This window comes from Oncorhynchus tshawytscha, linkage group LG29 (genome assembly GCF_018296145.1).
Source record: "Oncorhynchus tshawytscha isolate Ot180627B linkage group LG29, Otsh_v2.0, whole genome shotgun sequence".
Classification (NCBI taxonomy): domain Eukaryota; kingdom Metazoa; phylum Chordata; class Actinopteri; order Salmoniformes; family Salmonidae; genus Oncorhynchus; species Oncorhynchus tshawytscha.
The window spans coordinates 33,666,250-33,682,338 of record NC_056457.1 but is presented as its reverse complement, the minus strand read 5'-3'; the positions used below and the strand labels follow the sequence as shown (position 1 = coordinate 33,682,338).

At 44.9% G+C, this 16,089-nt stretch overlaps 1 protein-coding gene across 1 annotated transcript in view; it reads left to right on the top strand.

Annotated features, from left to right (window-relative positions):
- LOC112227457 (phospholipid phosphatase-related protein type 5) overlaps positions 1-16,089 on the top strand; it is a 78,386-nt gene that overhangs the window by 38,789 nt on the left and 23,508 nt on the right. The window contains exons 4-5 of the mRNA XM_042308668.1: positions 6,111-6,361; positions 15,688-15,864. Coding sequence (XP_042164602.1) covers positions 6,111-6,361; positions 15,688-15,864 — 428 coding nt within the window. The remainder of the gene's footprint in view (positions 1-6,110; positions 6,362-15,687; positions 15,865-16,089) is intronic.

Below are 16,089 nucleotides of genomic sequence, written 5' to 3'. Positions count from 1 at the left end.
TGGAGGCTATATACAGGGTATTAAAGTACAGAGTCAATGTGGAGGCTATATACAGGGTATTACGGTACAGAGTCAATGTGGAGGCTATATACAAGGGATACCGGTACAGAGTCAATGTGGAGGCTATATACAGGGTATTAAAGTACAGAGTCAATGTGGAGGCTATATACAGGGTATTACGGTACAGAGTCAATGTGGAGGCTATATACAGGGTATTACGGTACAGAGTCAATGTGGAGGCTATATACAAGGGATACCGGTACAGAGTCAATTTGGAGGCTATATACAGGGGGTACCGGTACAGAGTCAATGTGGAGGCTATATACAGGGGGTACCGGTACAGAGTCAATGTGGAGGCTATATACAGGGGGTACCAGTACAGAGTCAATGTGGAGGCTATATACAGGGGGTACCAGTACAGAGTCAATTTGGAGGCTATATACAGGGGGTACCGGTACAGAGTCAATGTGGAGACTATATACAGGGTGTTACGGTACAGGGTCAATGTGGAGGCTATATACAGGGGGTACCGGTACAGAGTCAACGTGGAGGCTATATACAGGGGGATACCAGTACAGAGTCAATGTGGAGGCTATATACAGGGGGTACCAGTACAGAGTCAATGTGGAGGCTATATCCAGGGGGTACCAGTACAGAGTCAATGTGGAGGCTATATACAGGGGGTACCAGTACAGAGTCAATGTGGAGACTATTTACAGGGGTACCGGTACAGAGTCAATGTGGAGGCTATATACAGGGGGTACCGGTACAGAGTCAATGTGGAGGCTATATACAGGGGGTACCGGTACAGAGTCAATGTGGAGGCTATATACAGGGGGTACCAGTACAGAGTCAATGTGGAGGCTATATACAGGGGGTACCGGTACAGAGTCAATGTGGAGGCTATATACAGGGGGTACTGGTACAGAGTGAATGTTTGGGGCACCGGTAAGTTGAGGTAGTATGTACATATAGGTAGAGTTAAGATGCACAGGCCTAAGAGCTTGTGATTTGAAACAATCCAAAGCTATGTTTTACAAGAGTCTAATAATCCTCTGTGGTTAAGTCACGCTCTCTGGTCAAATCATTTGAATGTTTTTTATTGATTTCTGCATAGACAGGAGTAATTAAATAATTTCAGCAAATGTATTTAAATTTACTTCAGGGGGAAGCTTTAGTGGACACGTTGCTTATGCTCACCAGTGTTATCGCAGGAAATAATGTGTCCTGGCTGTCTTCTCTGTGTGTCTCTCTGTGTCTCTGTACATGTCTCTGTGTCGTTATGTGTGTGCCTTTGTGTCTGTGTGTCTCTGTCTGTGTGTCTTTGTGTCTCTGTGTGTGTCTCTGTTTGTCTGTCTCTGTGTGTCTCTGAGTGTCTATGTGTGTGTCTCTTTTTGTGTGTCTGTGTGTCTCTGTGTTATTATGTGTCTGTTTATGTCTCTATGTGTGGCTCTGTGTGTGTGTCTCTGTCTGTGTCTCTGTGTGTGTATGTCTTTGTGTGTGTCTCTGTGTGTGTGTCTCTGTGTGTGTGTCTGTGTGTGTCTCTGTGTGTGTCTCTGTGTGTTTGTCTGTGTGTGTATCTGTGTGTGTGTCTGTGTGTGTGTATGTCTTTGTGTGTGTCTCTGTGTGTGTGTCTGTGTGTGTGTCTTTGTGTGTTTCTCTGTGAGTGTCTTTGTGTGTGTCTCTGTGAGTGTCTCTGTGTGTGTCTTTGTGTGTTTCTCTGTGTGTGTGTCTGTGTGTTTCTCTGTGAGTGTGTCTTTGTGTGTTTCTCTGTGTGTGTGTCTGTGTGTGTCTTTGTGAGTGTCTGTGTGTGTGTCTGTGTGTGTTTCTCTGTGAGTGTCTCTGTGTGTGTCTGTGAGTGTGTCTGTGTGTGTGTCTCTGTGTGTGTCTATGTGTGTGTCTCTGTGTGTCTGTGTGTGTGTCTGTGTGTGTGTCTGTGTGTTTCTCTGTGTGTGTGTCTGTGTGTTTCTCTGTGAGTGTGCCTTTGTGTGTTTCTCTGTGTGTGTGTCTGTGTGTGTCTTTGTGAGTGTCTGTGTGTGTGTCTGTGTGTGTGTCTCTGTGTGTGTCTGTGTGTGTGTCTGTGTGTGTTTCTCTGTGAGTGTCTCTGTGTGTGTCTGTGAGTGTGTCTGTGTGTGTGTCTCTGTGTGTGTGTCTGTGTGTGTGTCTCTGTGAGTGTCTCTGTGTGTGTCTCTGTGTGTGTCTGTGTGAGTGTCTGTGTGTGTTTCTCTGTGAGTGTCTCTGTGTGTGTCTTTGTGAGTGTCTGTGTGTGTGTCTGTGAGTGTCTCTGTGTGTGTCTGTGAGTGTCTCTGTGTGTCTCTGTGAGTGTCTGTGAGTGTGTCTGTGAGTGTCTCTGTGTGTGTCTGTGAGTGTCTCTGTGTGTGTCTGTGAGTGTCTCTGTGTGTCTCTGTGAGTGTCTGTGAGTGTGTCTGTGAGTGTCTCTGTGTGTCTCTGTGAGTGTCTCTGTGTGTGTCTGTGAGTGTCTCTGTGTGTGTCTGTGAGTGTCTCTGTGTGTCTCTGTGTGTGTCTGTGAGTGTCTCTGTGTGTGTCTTTGTGAGTGTCTCTGTGTGTGTCTCTGTGTGTGTCTGTGAGTGTCTCTGTGTGGTTAGAACGTGACACAGAGGTACAGGTCCTCTGAGGAAAATGTTTGTTGTGTGTGTGTGTGTGTGTGTGTGTGTGCGTGTGTGCGCGTGTCCAGCTATGAGATGTCCTTTGAGGAAAGTATTACACAGAGCTGTCATGAGGAGAATGACATTTAGCTGATGTTTGGCAGACGGGGTTGTTTGTAGCATGCAGGGAATTGAGGTCTAACTGGTGTCTATCTCCCCCTCTATCCAGTGTCTATCTCCCCCTCTATCCAGGGGTCTATCTCCCCCTCTATCCAGTGTCTCTCTCCCCCTCTATCCAGTGTCTATCTCCCCTCTAACCATTGTCTCTCTCCCCCTCTATCCAGTGTCTATCTCCCCATCTAACCAGTGTCTATCTCCCCCTCTATCCAGTGTCTCTCTCCCCCTCTATCCAGTGTCTATCTCCCCTCTATCCAGTGTCTATCTCCCCCTCTAACCAATGTCTATCTCCCCTCTAACCAATGTCTATCTCCCCCTCTAACCAATGTCTATCTCCCCCTCTAACCAATGTCTATCTCCCCTCTATCCAGTGTCTATCTCCCCCTCTAACCAATGTCTATCTCCCCTCTAACCAATGTCTATCTCCCCCTCTAACCAGTGTCTGTCTCCCCCTCTAACCATTGTCTCTCTCCCCGCTGTCCAGTGTCTATCTCCCCTCTAACCATTGTCTATCTCCCCTCTAACCAATGTCTATCTCCCCTCTAACCAGTGTCTGTCTCCCCTCTAACCATTGTCTATCTCCCCTCTAACCAGTGTCTATCTCCCCTCTAACCAATGTCTATCTCCCCCTCTAACCATTGTCTATCTCCCCCTCTAACCAGTGTCTATCTCCCCTCTAACCATTGTCTATCTCCCCTCTAACCAGTGTCTATCTCCCCTCTAACCAATGTCTATCTCCCCTCTAACCATTGTCTATCTCCCCTCTAACCAGTGTCTATCTCCCCCTCTAACCAATGTCTATCTCCCCTCTAACCAGTGTCTATCTCCCCCTCTAACCAATGTCTATCTCCCCCTCTAACCATTGTCTATCTCCCCCTCTAACCAGTGTCTGTCTCCCCCTCTAACCATTGTCTATCTCCCCTCTAACCATTGTCTATCTCCCCCTCTAACCATTGTCTATCTCCCCTCTAACCATTGTCTATCTCCCCTCTAACCATTGTCTATCTCCCCCTCTAACCAGTGTCTCTCTCCCCTCTAACCAGTGTCTATCTCCCCTCTAACCAGTGTCTCTCCCCTCTCTAACCAGTGTCTCTCTCCCCCTCTATCCAGGCGTCTAACCAGTGTCTCTCTCCCCCTCTAACCAGTGTCTCTCCCCCTCTAACCAGTGTCTCTCTCCCCCTCTATCCAGGCGTCTAACCAGTGTCTCTCTCCCCCTCTATCCAGGCGTCTAACCAGTGTCTCTCCCCTCTAACCAGTGTCTATCTCCCCCTCTAACCAGTGTCTCTCCCCTCTAACCAGTGTCTATCTCCCCCTCTAACCAGTGTCTCTCCCCCTCTAACCAGTGTCTCTCTCCCCCTCTATCCAGGCGTCTAACCAGTGTCTCTCTCCCCCTCTATCCAGGCGTCTAACCAGTGTCTCTCTCCCCCTCTATCCAGGCGTCTAACCAGTGTCTCTCTCCCCCTCTATCCAGGCGTCTAACCAGTGTCTATCTCCCCCTCTATCCAGGCGTCTAACCAGTGTCTCTCTCCCCCTCTATCCAGGCGTCTAACCAGTGTCTCTCTCCCCCTCTATCCAGGCGTCTAACCAGTGTCTCTCTCCCCCTCTATCCAGGCGTCTAACCAGTGTCTCTCCCCCTCTAACCAGTGTCTCTCTCCCCTCTAACCAGTGTCTCTCTCCCCCTCTATCCAGGCGTCTAACCAGTGTCTCTCTCCCCCTCTATCCAGTGTCTCTCTCCCCCTCTAACCAGTGTCTCTCTCCCCCTCTAACCAGTGTCTCTCTCCCCCTCTATCCAGGCGTCTAACCAGTGTCTATCTCCCCCTCTATCCAGGCGTCTAACCAGTGTCTCTCTCCCCCTCTATCCAGGCGTCTAACCAGCGTCTCTCTCCCCCTCTATCCAGGCGTCTAACCAGTGTCTCTCTCCCCCTCTATCCAGGCGTCTAACCAGTGTCTCTCTCCCCCTCTATCCAGGCGTCTAACCAGTGTCTCTCTATCCAGGCGTCTAACCAGTGTCTCTCTCCCCCTCTATCCAGGCCTCTAACCAGTGTCTCTCTCCCCCTCTATCCAGGCGTCTAACCAGTGTCTCTCTCCCCCTACTATCCAGGCCTCTAACCAGTGTCTCTCTCCCCCTCTATCCAGGCGTCTAACCAGTGTCTCTCTCCCCCTCTAACCAGTGTCTCTCTCCCCCTCTAACCAGTGTCTATCTCCCCCTCTATCCAGGCGTCTAACCAGTGTCTCTCTCCCCCTCTATCCAGGCCTCTAACCAGTGTCTCTCTCCCCCTCTAACCAGTGTCTCTCTCCCCCTCTATCCAGTGTCTCTCTCCCCTCTATCTAGTGTCTCTCTCCCCTCTAACCAGTGTCTCTCTCCCCTCTATCCAGGCGTCTAACCAGTGTCTCTCTCCCCCTCTATCCAGGCGTCTAACCAGTGTCTCTCTCCCCCCTCTATCCAGGCGTCTAACCAGTGTCTCTCTCCCCCTCTATCCAGGCCTCTAACCAGTGTCTCTCTCCCCTCTAACCAGTGTCTCTCTCCCCCTCTATCCAGGCGTCTAACCAGTGTCTCTCTCCCCCTCTATCCAGGCGTCTAACCAGTGTCTCTCTCCCCCTCTATCCAGACGTCTAACCAGTGTCTCTCTCCCCCTCTATCCAGGCGTCTAACCAGTGTGTCTCTCTCCCCCTCTATCCAGGCGTCTAACCAGTGTCTCTCTCCCCCTCTATCCAGGCGTCTAACCAGTGTCTCTCTCCCCCTCTATCCAGGCGTCTAACCAGTGTCTCTCTCCCCCTCTATCCAGGCACCTAACCAGTGTCTCTCTCCCCCTCTATCCAGGCGTCTAACCAGTGTCTCTCTCCCCCTCTATCCAGGCGTCTAACCAGTGTCTCTCTCTATCCATGCGTCTAACCAGTGTGTCTGTCTCTCTCCCCTCTATCCAGGCGTCTAACCAGTGTCTCTCTCCCCCTCTATCCAGGCGTCTAACCAGTGTCTCTCTCCCCTCTATCCAGGCGTCTAACCAGTGTCTCTCCCCCTCTATCCAGGCGTCTAACCAGTGTCTCTCCCCTCTATCCAGGCGTCTAACCAGTGTCTCTCCCCCTCTATCCAGGCGTCTAACCAGTGTCTCTCTCCCCTCTATCCAGGCGTCTAACCAGTGTCTCTCCCCCTCTATCCAGGCGTCTAACCAGTGTCTCTCCCCTCTATCCAGGCGTCTAACCAGTGTCTCTCTCCCCTCTATCCAGGCGTCTAACCAGTGTCTCTCTCCCCTCTATCCAGGCGTCTAACCAGTGTCTCTCCCCCCTCTATCCAGGCGTCTAACCAGTGTCTCTCCCCCCTCTATCCAGGCGTCTACACGTTCGGCCTGTTCACCGTGGACATCTTTGTGAACGCCGGACAGCTGGTGACGGGGAATCTGGCCCCACACTTCCTCACGGTGTGTAAGCCCAACTACACAGCCCTGGGCTGCCAGCACGCCCTGATCTACATCAGTCAACAGGAGGCCTGCACGGGGAACCAGGAGGATATCCTGCGCGCACGCAAAACCTTCCCCTCCAAAGAGGCAGCGCTCAGTGTCTACGCAGCCTTCTATCTTGCGGTGAGTGGGAACTAAAGATTAGGAGGAACCAAAGATACAAGTTGAATAATTGAGTCGACTGGAGTAAGTGTTTCCATATTGATGATATGTGCAGAATAGTAGGATTTCTGACATTACAGACATCCCTGGGAAATCTAGAACATTCTATGAGGGCCTTTATAACAGATCTTGAAGACTTAGTAAGTTGGCCTAATAGATGCCGGTCTTGAATATGCTGCTATTCAGCTGTATCTTTTGATGGCTATGACGAGATGTGGAGAACGCTGCTAAATAGATCCTGTTAGTGTGTAAATCCCTTATAAACCATTCATCAATTCCTGTCAGATTTGGGCTTAACTCTCGTGTCTGGAAATCTTGTTTTCCTTTTGGACGCTGGGTTCGAGTTGAAGATACAATTGGTTGAAGATTTCACATTTGATATGTAACTTTGTAAGAATCCAATTTCTTCCATGAAGCCCCGCAGAACGCAGATCTATTTTCTCTGCATTGTTTAGGACTGGAGCTTTGGTTATTGTCATGCAAAAGACTGTCGGTCTCACAGTAATTGACCAGAAATTAACATAAACACGTTTAGCTTCTCCAGGCCTACATGACACGTAAAAGGCTCTGAGTGCATACACATACACACACACACAAATAACACACACACACAAATAACACACACACACACACAAATAACACACACACACACCCACACAAATAACACACACCCACACAAATAACACACACACACACCCACACAAATAACACACACACACAAATAACACACACAAATAACACACACACACACCCACACAAATAACACACACACAAATAACACACACACAAATAACACACACACACACAAATAACACACACACACACCCACAAAATAACACACACACACACAAATAACACACACACAAATAACACACACACAAATAACACACACACACGCACGCAAATGACACACACACACACACACACACACACACACACTGTAACAGTGCTGACTGATTCTTGGATGTATTTTTTCTACGAATATCCTGTTTGGCCACTGAATGCATTCTGTTTGTCTGTTTGCTGTAGATCAGAGAAAAGGGTTAATATATCACTCTGACAGACACGTCTATTCTTAATCCATTCCTTACTTCCATTTTCGTCTATTTTGGGTTTTATGTTGTGAAACTGTTAGATATTACTTGTTAGATGTTGCTGCGCTGTCGGAACTAGAAGCACAAGCATTTCACTACACCCGCATTAACATCTGCTAAACATGTGTATGTGTCCAATAAAATTGATTTGATTTTCATTTCGATAAACTTTGAATAATAGCCTGGCTGTTTATTTCCATTAATCACTGAACACAACAGGCTTTTATTAGTGACAGGCTTCTATTTGTGCCAGGCGTCTATTTACTTAATGCACAGAGCTTTTTGTACATTTGCATAAACATTTTTTTTTTTAAATTACAGCATTCACTTCCATAATTTTAATCAATTTCCTGCACTGTGTCATCATTTACACACTATAGCTGGTTTCCATTGGCGACGACAGATTTGCATACGAATATTCTAAATTCTGCATAAATCAATATGCGCATTTTCCCACCAGAGATTTGTTTCCATTAAACAGACTTTATGTGGATTGTCACGTTCTGACCATAGTTCTTTTGTGTTTTCCTTGTTTTAGTGTTGGTCAGGACGTGAGCTGGGTGGGCATTCTATGTCTTGTGTCTGGTTTGTCTATTTCTATGTTTGGCCTGATATGGTTCTCAATCAGAGGCAGGTGTTAGTCGTTGTCTCTGATTGGGAACCATATTTAGGTAGCCTGTTTTGTGTTGGGTTTTGTGGGTGGTTGTTTCCTGTCTTTGTGTTTTCTGCACCAGATAGGGCTGTTTCGGTTATCACGGTTATTGTTTTGTATCAGTTGTGTTCATGTGTAGTATTTCTTATTAAAAGAACCATGGACACTTACCACGCCGACTATTGGTCCTCCGATCCTTCTCGCCTCTCCTCTTCAGAGGAAGAGGAGGAAAACCTTTACATGGATGAAGACTGCGCGTGAAGACGGTGCACAGAAACATGACTTTTACCAGTAAATTCCCATGTAGTGAATAATAAAAATAAAATAATTTTTTTTAAATGGGTTTCCATCTCGTTTTTAAAAAATCTACTGATGGTTTTGTCACAAAAACTGTTGAGTTATATAACGAATGTGCCAACAGCCTTGGCACAGATGCTCTACAGTGCAGGTAGACTACCTACATAATGAGATTATTATGGATAAGAGACATATTATTTGTTTTTGTTAAATGGTAGCCAAAGCGTCCATCGTCATGTCACCAGAATGAGACCCTCGATATCTACTGGAAAGGAACATCAAGCTCATCACCGTGACCTTTCACCCCCCTCCCCCTGTGAAGTTCATCGTCATTTACTTCATCTGTAGCCTAATAAACTACATGCGAGTCCTGAGTCGTAGTGGGAGGACCACACAACAGATCTGTAGCCTAATAAACTACATGTGAGTCCTGAGTCGTAGTGGGAGGACCACACAACAGATCTGTAGCCTAATAAACTACATGCCAGTCCTGAGTCGTAGTGGGAGGACCACACAACAGATCTGTAGCCTAATAAACTACATGCCAGTCCTGAGTCGTAGTGGGAGGACCACACAACAGATCTGTAGCCTAATAAACTACATGTGAGTCCTGAGTCGTAGTGGGAGGACCACACAACAGATCTGTAGCCTAATAAACTACATGTGAGTCCTGAGTCGTAGTGGGAGGACCACACAACAGATCTGTAGCCTAATAAACTACATGTCCTGAGTCCCACACAACAGATCTGTAGCCAAATAAACTACATGTGGTCGTAGGGGAGGACCACACAACAGATCTGTAGCCTGAATGGGAGGACCACACAACAGATCTGTAGCCTAATAAACTACATGTGAGTCCTGAGTCGTAGGGAGGACCACACAACAGATCTGTAGCCTGTGAGTCCTGAGTCGTAGTGGGAGGACCACACAACAGATCTGTAGCCTAATAAACTACATGCTTTCCTGAGTCCTGTAGTGGGAGGACCACACAACAGATCTGTAGCCTAATAAACTACATGTGAGTCCTGAGTCGTAGTGGGAGGACCACACAACAGATCTGTAGCCTAATAAACTACATGTGAGTCCTGAGTCGTAGTGGGAGGACCACACAACAGATCTGTAGCCTAATAAACTACATGCGAGTCCTGAGTCGTAGTGGGAGGACCACACAACAGATCTGTAGCCTAATAAACTACATGTGAGTCCTGAGTCGTAGTGGGAGGACCACACAACAGATCTGTAGCCAAATAAACTACATGCGAGTCCTGAGTCGTAGTGGGAGGACCACACAACATATGATTGCTTCCATATGATGTTCCTTTTCACAGGAGGTTGATGACACATTAATTGGGGAGAACGGGCTTGTGGTACCGACTGTAGTCGGATCAGTGAACTGGTCAAAAGTAGTTTACTACCCATAGTGCCCTGGTATCAAATACATTAAAAAATAATGATTTCTCTGTGTTTGCTGCCGTTCCAGTGTTGTGAGCCGTTTTCCCCTCAGCAGCCTCCACTGTGTTAATTATATCAATATTTGTGCATCAAAAGGCATTTCCACCGACAATTTCTCACATAATTAATTTTACAGTCGCTAACAGATCCCACCATGTCAAACGAACAAATTCTCTGTCAGCATTTATGAAATTGTAACCACATTTCATGTTTCCATCATCCCAGTTGTTATTTTTAATTTTTTTCATTGCGTCAGACAATTCATCTGCATGAAAATGTTTGATGTAAATGTGGTTTGTATCACATTTCATTTGCAAGTTCAAACCCCCGAGCTGTTGTTCTGCCCCTGAACAGGCAGTTAAAACCACTGTTCCTAGGCTGTCATTGAAAATAAGAATTTGTTCTTATAACTGACTTGCCTAGTTAAATAAAGGTAAAAAAAAAAAAAAACGGTGCATTTTTAGCAGTTCTTACTTTCGCCACTAGAGGGTGTTCAACCAATTTCTTTTTGTCTGTACTCCCACAGTTGACAGTTTTATTTGCTTGGCAGTTAACTAGCAGTTGTCATCTGTTAGCGGCTAATGGATAGCAGTTTCTTACTGGCGATAAAAATGGATGATTGCCATCATTTTTCCCCGGAGTCATTACTGAATTATTTAATGTAACAAATCAAACATTAAACCTTGTAAACAAGTCATGGCAATTCATGGTAACCTCGTAAATAATGTCATTTAGACCGGGTGTTTATTTGAAAAAGGTGTTTATTTCCTGAAATGTGTGCAGTTGCCCAGCTATTAAAAGGGACAGGCGGCTGTTTGAGACTCAACGTTTAATTGAAGTTTTATGGCAACGATGAAAAGGAAATTCTCCACTGACTCAGCAGACTAAGCCTGGTACTTAACATAAAGAGGATTTCTGCTGATTCACCCTACTCACTCTAGAAAGCCTGCTAGTTGAATGATTTCAGGGTGAGACGACAGTATTAAGCACAGGGAAAATTATATTAGCAGACTGATGCTGTCTGAAACCTTATTCTCTATATAGTGCACTACTTTTGACAAGGGCACTCTGGGTAGTGCACTACTTTTGACAAGGGCACTCTGGGTAATGCACCTATTTTGACCAGGGCACTCTGGGTAATGCACTTCTGTTGACCAGGGCACTATGGGTAGTAAACTACTTTTGACCAGGGCACTATGGGTAGTCAACTACTTTTGACCAGGGCACTATGGGTAGTCAACTACTTTTGACCAGGGCACTATGGGCAGTAAACTACTTTGATCAGTGCATTATGGGTAGTAAACTACTTTTGACTAGGGCACTCTGGGTAATGCACTTATTTTGACCAGGGCACTCTGGGTAATGTACTTTTGTTGACCAGGGCACTTTGGGTAATGTACTTCTGTTGACCAGGGCACTATGGGTAATGTACTTCTGTTGACCAGGGCACTATGTTGCACTTCTGTTGACCAGGGCCCTCTGGGTAATGCACTTTTTTTGACCAGGGCACTCTGGGTAATGCACTTCTGTTGACCAGGGCACTATGGGTAGTAAACTACTTTTGACCAGGGCACTCTGGGTAATGCACTTATTTTGACCAGGGCACTCTGGGTAATGCACTTCTGTTGACCAGGGCACTATGGGTAGTAAAGTACTTTTGACCAGGGCACTATAGGTAGTAAACTACTTTGACCAGTGCATTATGGGTAGTAAACTACTTTTGTCCAGGGCACTCTGGGTAATGCACTACTTTGACCAGTGCATTATGGGTAGTAAACTACTTTTGACAAGGGCACTCTGGGTAATGCACTACTTTGACCAGTGCATTATGGGTAGTAAACTACGTTTGACCAGGGCACTCTGCAGGAAATAAGGTGCATTTTAGACACAGGCATATATTCAACATCACAACAGATCATGACAAACGTATTGATGATAAACATTTATGCCAGCAGCATACCACCCTGCATACCACTGCTGGCTTGCTTCTGAAGCTAAGCAGGGTTGGTCCTGGTCAGTCCCTGGATGGGAGACCAGATGCTGCTGGAAGTGGTGTTGGAGGGCCAGTAGGAGGCACTCTTGCCCAGGGTCTAAAAAAATATCCCAATTGCCATTGACACTGCCCTGTGTAGGGTGCTGTCTTTTTGGATGGGATGTTAAACGGGTGTCCTGACTCTCTGAGGCCATTAAAGATCCCATGGCACTTATTGTAATAGTAGGGGTGTTAACCCTGGTGTCCTGGCTAAATTCCCAAACTGCCCCTCAAACCATCACGGGTTACCTAATAATCCTCAGTTTACAATTGACTCATCTATTCCCCAGGTTGTTGCTACAAATGAAAATGTGTGTTCTCAGTCAACTTACCTGGTAAAATAACAAATAAATAAAAACATTGTGTGTGAACATACATACTGTATAGCCTACTGGTATATGTGTTTGATTCTTAAAACATTTGATTTGATTTTAAATGTAATATTCAACATTCGTTTTGAATGAATCACCCTCAAGATTAGGTAACCCTCAAGACAAGAGTTTGGAAGAGTTTGGAACCATGAACTCAGTTCTCTGAAACCAAAATTAGACAGCGTGTCATTGCTTCTGAAGCTAAGCAGGGTTGGTCCTGGTCAGTCCCTGGATGGGAGACCAGATGCTGCTGGAAGTGTTGTTGGAGGGCCAGTAGGAGGCAATCTTGCCCAGGGTCTAAAAAATATCCCAATTGCCAGTGACACTGTCCTGTGTAGGGTAACCATGTAACCATGATATCATCACCTCAATAAAAACAGTTTAATTAATCTTTCACTAAAAAAATAAACCTTTTGTGATTATAAATACGGTACACAGCTTCGGAGGCCAAAATCCAAAACGGATTCAGAACAGTCTAGTTTGATGTCACTTCAGTTGTTGTTTGTCCCTTCTTGACATGCCAGTTCGTCAGTGGTGGATAAAGTACTTCATTTTCATACTTGAGTAAAAGTAAAGATATATTAAAAGAAAATGATTCAAGTTAATGTGAAAGTCAACCAGGAAAATACTACTTGAGTAAAAGTCTAAAAGTATTTGGTTTTAAATGTACTTAAGTATCAAAATATAAAATATTTTAAAATGTCTTATATTAAGCAAACCAGACATAACAATGTTCTTGTTTTTTAAATTATGGATAGCCAGGGGAACAATTCAACACTCAGACATAATTTACAAACAAAGCATTTGTGTTTAGTGGGTCTGAGAGATCAGAGGCAGTAGGGATGACCAGGGATGTTCTCGAGATAAGTGGGTGAATTATACACTTTTCCTGTCCTGCTAAGCATTCAAAATGTACAGAGTACTTTTGGGTGTCAGGGAAAATGTAAGGAGTAAAAAGTACATAATTTTCTTTCGGAATGTAGTGAAGTAAAAATTGTCCAAAATATAAATAGTAAAGTACAGATACCCCAAATAACAACTTAAGTAGTATTTTAAAGTATTTTTACTTAAGTACTTTACACCACTGCAGTTCGTTTGGGGGGATACCCTGCCTATTATAGACCAAACCACTACTGGGATCTATTCACTATGATTTTAAAGGGAAAACTGATCCCAGATCATCACTCATACACTGAGTCACTGTGTGAATATGAACCCTTTTCAGAGTACCACAGTCTGATGGCAGTGTGTTTCAAAAGGGTTCCTAACGTCCCTACAGCTACGGGGGATTACATTTCACAGATCTAACTCTGTCAGAAGTCTTTATCTGTGACGTGTTAGATCATCTTATTAATAACCTCTCTAGGCTAGATGGGCAGCTACCGTCCCTCCTGACCAACATCCAGTGAAAGGGCAGGGCGCCAAATTCAAACTACAGAATTGTAAATATTTAACATTCTTGTCAAAATTAAGCTTAACTTCTTGTTAATCCAGCCACGGTGTCAGATTTCAAAAAGGCTTTACGCAAACCATGCGATTATCTGAGGACCCCATCAAACAAACACAGACAATCATATTTCATCCCACCAGGCGCGACACAAAACTCAGAAATAACTATATAATTCATGCCTTACCTTTGAAGAGCTTCTTCTGTTGCCAGTCCAATATGTCCTAAAAAACATCACAAATGGTCCTTTTGTTCGATTAATTCCGTCGTTATGTCTCCTAAATGTCCATTTATTTGGCGCATTTCATCCAGAAAAACACCGGTTCCAACTCGCGCAACATGACTACAAAATATCTAATAAAATACCTGTAATCTTTGTCCAAACGTTTCAAACAACTTTCCTAATATAACTTTAGTTTTTTTTAATGTAAATAATCAAATAAAATTTGAGACGGGATAAACTGCGTTCAATACCGGACGAAAACAAAGTGGAGCAAGCTTTCAGGTCACATTCCCCAACCACAACAGTACACTGGACTCGGTCCTTTCTGAACTGCCCTACTTCTTCATTACACAAAAGTAAAACATCAACCAATTTCTAAAGACTGTTGACATCCAGTGGAAGCGATAGGAACTGCAAGAAAGTGCCTTAGAAATCTAGATCTACATAGACAACCCATTGTAAAGAAAGTGACCTCAAAAAAATGTTTTCCTGGATGGTTTGTCCTCAGGGTTTTGCCTGCCAAATAAGTTATGTTATACTCACAGACATCATTCAAACAGTTTTAGGAACTTCAGAGTGTTTTCTATCCGCATCTACTAATGATATGCATATCCTAGCTTCTGGGTCTGAGTAGCAGGCAGTTTACTTTGGGCACACTATTCATCCGGATGTGAAAATACCGCCCCCTAGCCTAGAGAGGTTTTTAAGTCATCAATCTCTGACTGGTTCCAGTGTGTGATTGATTGCCAAAAGGGATCATTTTTTTGTAGACTCTTCTTCCCCACCTTGATCCATATAGTAGATTGGGCCTTTATATGCATGTAGGTCAGATAGCAGGGCCATTGTTTTGTAGCAGTTAGCAGTATTAGTATACTATGTTAAAGAAGATTGTTTTGTAGCGGTTAGAGGTATTAGCATACTACTGTAAAGCACATTGTTTTTTAGTGGTTAGCATGCTCATGTAAAGCACATTGCTTGTTACCAGTTAGCAAGCTATTTTAAAGCACATAGTTTATTAGCAGTAAGTGCCAGCTAGCTTGCTACAGTCAAACAGGTAGTTGTTTAGTGGTTAGCATGCTACTGTAAAGCTTGATGCATGCTAGTATAAAACTAGTGTGCATCAAGCTGGTGCTAGCATTATCACATGCTGTTGGAAACATTATCCCAGGCTGGTGCTAGCAGTATCATAGGCTGTTGGTAACATTATCACAGGTCGGTGCTAGCATTATCCCAGACTGCTGGTAACATTATCCCAGCCTACTGCTAGCATTATCCCAGGCTGGTGCTAGCATTATCACAGTCTGGTGCTAGCATTATCACAGGCTGCTGGAAATATTATCACAGACTGCTGGTAACATTATCACAGGCTGCTGTTAGCATTATCAAACTCTTGGTTCGTGGACCTTTTTAAGAATCTCAATGAGACAATCATTGTATGCTGCACAGTAGAGTGTTCCCATTGAAAGTCAGTCCACTCTTTGATGGCATGGATAAACTAATAGAGGTAAATGAAACCACACAACGTGGTATAACCTCAGCTCAGATATGACCTTATTGACCTCTTTACAGGATGGGTTTATATCCAGCCTGTCAGTACAGGGATGTGAGGAGATAACATCATGTTCATTGTTGATTTCTGTTAATTTTTTCTCACAAATGTAATAAATGAGATCCACTGAGATGTGAGGAAATAACCGTATGTTCATTACTATCTTCTAGAGTTACATCACATGTACAGTGGAAGTCAAAGGAACGCGGCTAGCCAAGCCTGTGCTGTCCCTGGGTCTGATGTATCTGGCTTTCCTCACGGGACTCAACAGAGTGGCTGAGTACCGGAACCACTGGTCTGACGTCATCGCTGGATTCATCATAGGAGTGGCCATCGCCACTTTCCTGGTAAGAACCTGTCCTGCAGCAGCATCACAATCCTCACAATGTACGGTGTGCATATTTTGGACAGCCTCGTTCACCAACTCCTTGTGATTCTGAACGCTGTCGTAATTTGGAAACCGTACCACTTTTGTTGTAGAACCTGGATCGGCATCGCTATGGGTTGTGTTCAAAATGACAGCCTATTCCCTGGTGGTGGTCCATCAGGGGGGTCCCTCAAGGTTTGGTCCT